This window comes from Leucoraja erinacea, chromosome 2 (genome assembly GCF_028641065.1).
Source record: "Leucoraja erinacea ecotype New England chromosome 2, Leri_hhj_1, whole genome shotgun sequence".
Classification (NCBI taxonomy): Eukaryota; Metazoa; Chordata; class Chondrichthyes; order Rajiformes; family Rajidae; genus Leucoraja; species Leucoraja erinaceus.
In genome coordinates, this window is record NC_073378.1 from 131,960,104 (window position 1) to 131,962,673 (window position 2,570).

Below are 2,570 nucleotides of genomic sequence, written 5' to 3' on the forward strand. Positions count from 1 at the left end.
CCAAAGAGCAGGCCCTTCAGCCCACAATGTCTGTGTTGTGGGACTATCCCAACATTTAAGAAACAGTTCGACAGGTACATGGATGGGGTGGGAGATTGCAACCTTCAAGGTGGTCAGCCTTGTTTCAACTAATGCAATCAACCCGGCGTGCCCAATCAAATAAGATCAAATAGAACAAGCTGTCTTACAACTTTAGGCTGTGCACGCCATACACAAGAAGAGGTAGAAGAAGAAGGTACATGGATAGGACAGGGTTGGAGGGATATGGACCAAACGCGGGCAGGTGGGACTAGTGTAGCTGGGACATTGTGGGCAAGTTGGGCTGAAGGGCCTGTTTCCACACTGTATCGTTCTATGGTGGTGAAGGATCAGGGATTTTTGGAGCTGCTGAGTTTGGTGTTTGGACAGGTGAGGCTGGGGATGGGAGATGGAGGTGAGCGCAATGGTGACGGGTGTCTTCTCGTTGCAGGGCAGAGCCCGCCCACGGCTGGCGGCTCAAAGGGCAAGAAGGTCCTCATCGTCTGTGGATCCGCCGTGGCTGGCCTGAAGGAGAGGTCGCAGGGGAAGGGCTCCCCTCAGCGGCCCGCTGCTGCTGCCCGCCAGACCCAGCTCTTCACCCGCCTGCCCAAGCCCCCGCCCCCCCCCAAGCCCGCCCGCCCCAGCGCCCGCAAGAGGCCAGTCTCCGCCTGTGAGCCCGGCAGCGGTGGCGGTGGCGGTGGGGGTCTGGGCCGGAAGACCCCGGGGGGCACCCAAGGGTGGTCCCGCTGCCTGCAGCTCTCCCACACCGCCCACCGCCTAGCCCCCATGCCCGACTACCTGCCCCCTCGGATGAAGGGCTGCTAGGGCATCGACCCCCCCCCCCTCTCACACCCTCCCCCACCCCCCCAACCCTCTGTTATATGCACCCCCAATTCTTGTATCAAGAGACATTGAGCAATAAAAAGCTGCAAATGGCAACCAGTCAGTGTCCCGAGCCTGAATCTTCATTCCCAGCCGGCCAATAGAACTTTGTGTGGATCTGCCAACAGGCATCAAACACAAGATACGTGGAACTAAAGTGACGAGTGGAAAGGATTGGGGATGTGCAAAGATTGGGGAGGGAGGGGAGAGAAGGGCAGCATCAGTCTACCCCACGACAGAAGGAGGAGGACCTGTACAGTTTGACAGCCACAGGGAAGAAGGATCTCCTGTGGCGTTCTGTGCTGCATCTTGGTGGAACCAGTCTGTTGCTGTAGGTGCTCCTCAGATTGACAATAGACAATAGACAATAGATGCAGGAGTAGAAGCCATTTGGCCCTTCCAGCCAGCACCGCCATTCAGTGTGATCATGGCTGATCATCCCCAATCAATACCCCATCGTTGACCAGTGTGTCATGGAGGGGGTGAGCTGTAGCAGTCCAAGATTCTCCGCAGTTTGAGGGGCATGGTACAGAGATGGGAACAGGCCCTTTGGCCCATCGGGTCAAGCCTTGCCCAGTTTAATGTCACGTGCACAGGTATGGTGAGATCGCAGCGGCATCGCAGGTACAAAGACTCAGACAAACACCCAAAGACATAAGGCGTGGAAATGAGGAACTGCAGATGCTGGCTTTTCAAAAAAAGACACAAAGTGCTGGAGTACCTCAGAGGGTCAGACAGCATCTCTGGAGGACACGCAAAGGCAACGTTTCGGGTCGGGACCCTTCTTCAGACCTTCTTCTGAAGAAGAGTCTCGATCCAGATCCCAGCTACAAAGACAGATGTGTACAGCAATTCGTTCTTCCCCCGCACAATTAAAGCATGGAATAATCTCCACCCAACTATAGTTACCCAACCAGATGCAACTAAATTTAAAGTAGCTCTTTCTTCCCAATAACCCTTTCCGGCTTAATCCCTCCCTTCACCACCCCCAGTTTAAATTCCAGTTGGAATATTTTGGAGGACCAAGAAACCAAGAACATCACGGGCATTATTGCCATAGAGGGAGTGCAGAGACGGTTCACCAGACTGATTCCTGGGATGTCAGGACTGTCTTATGAAGAAAGACTGGATAGACTTGGTTTATACTCTCTAGAATTTAGGAGATTGAGAGGGGATCTTATAGAAACTTACAAAATTCTTAAGAGGTTGGACAGGCTAGATGCAGGAAGATTGTTCCTGATGTTGTGGAAGTCCAGAACAAGGGGCCACACGCAGTTTAAAGATAAGGGGGAAGTCGAGATGAGAAAAACATGTTTTTTCACACACAGAGAGTGGTGAATCTGTGGAACTCTCTGCCACAGAGGGTAGTTGAGGCAGTTCATTGGCTATATTTAAGAGGGAGTTAGATGTGGCCCTTGTGGCTAAAGGGATCAGAGGGTATGGAGAGAAGGCAGGTACAGGATACTGAGTTGGATGATCAGCTATGATCATATTGAATGGTGGTGCAGGCTCGAAGGGCCGAACGGCCTACTCCTGCACCTAAGTTCTATGTTTCTATGTTTCTATCACCTATCCATGGTCTCCACAGATGCTGCCTGACCCACTGAGTTATTCCAGCACTTTGTGTCTTCTTTTTGCACAAAAACTTAAGTTACACAGAAAATTTCCAA

General features: G+C 52.4%; 1 protein-coding gene across 1 annotated transcript in view; it reads left to right on the top strand.

The window, feature by feature from the left end:
- The window catches only part of LOC129715552 (testis-specific serine/threonine-protein kinase 5-like), a 12,471-nt gene extending 11,601 nt beyond the window's left edge, over nt 1-870 (top strand). The window contains exon 5 of the mRNA XM_055665428.1: nt 470-870. Coding sequence (XP_055521403.1) covers nt 470-843 — 374 coding nt within the window. The 3' untranslated portion in view covers nt 844-870. The remainder of the gene's footprint in view (nt 1-469) is intronic.
- Nucleotides 871-2,570: the final 1,700 nt, after the last annotated feature.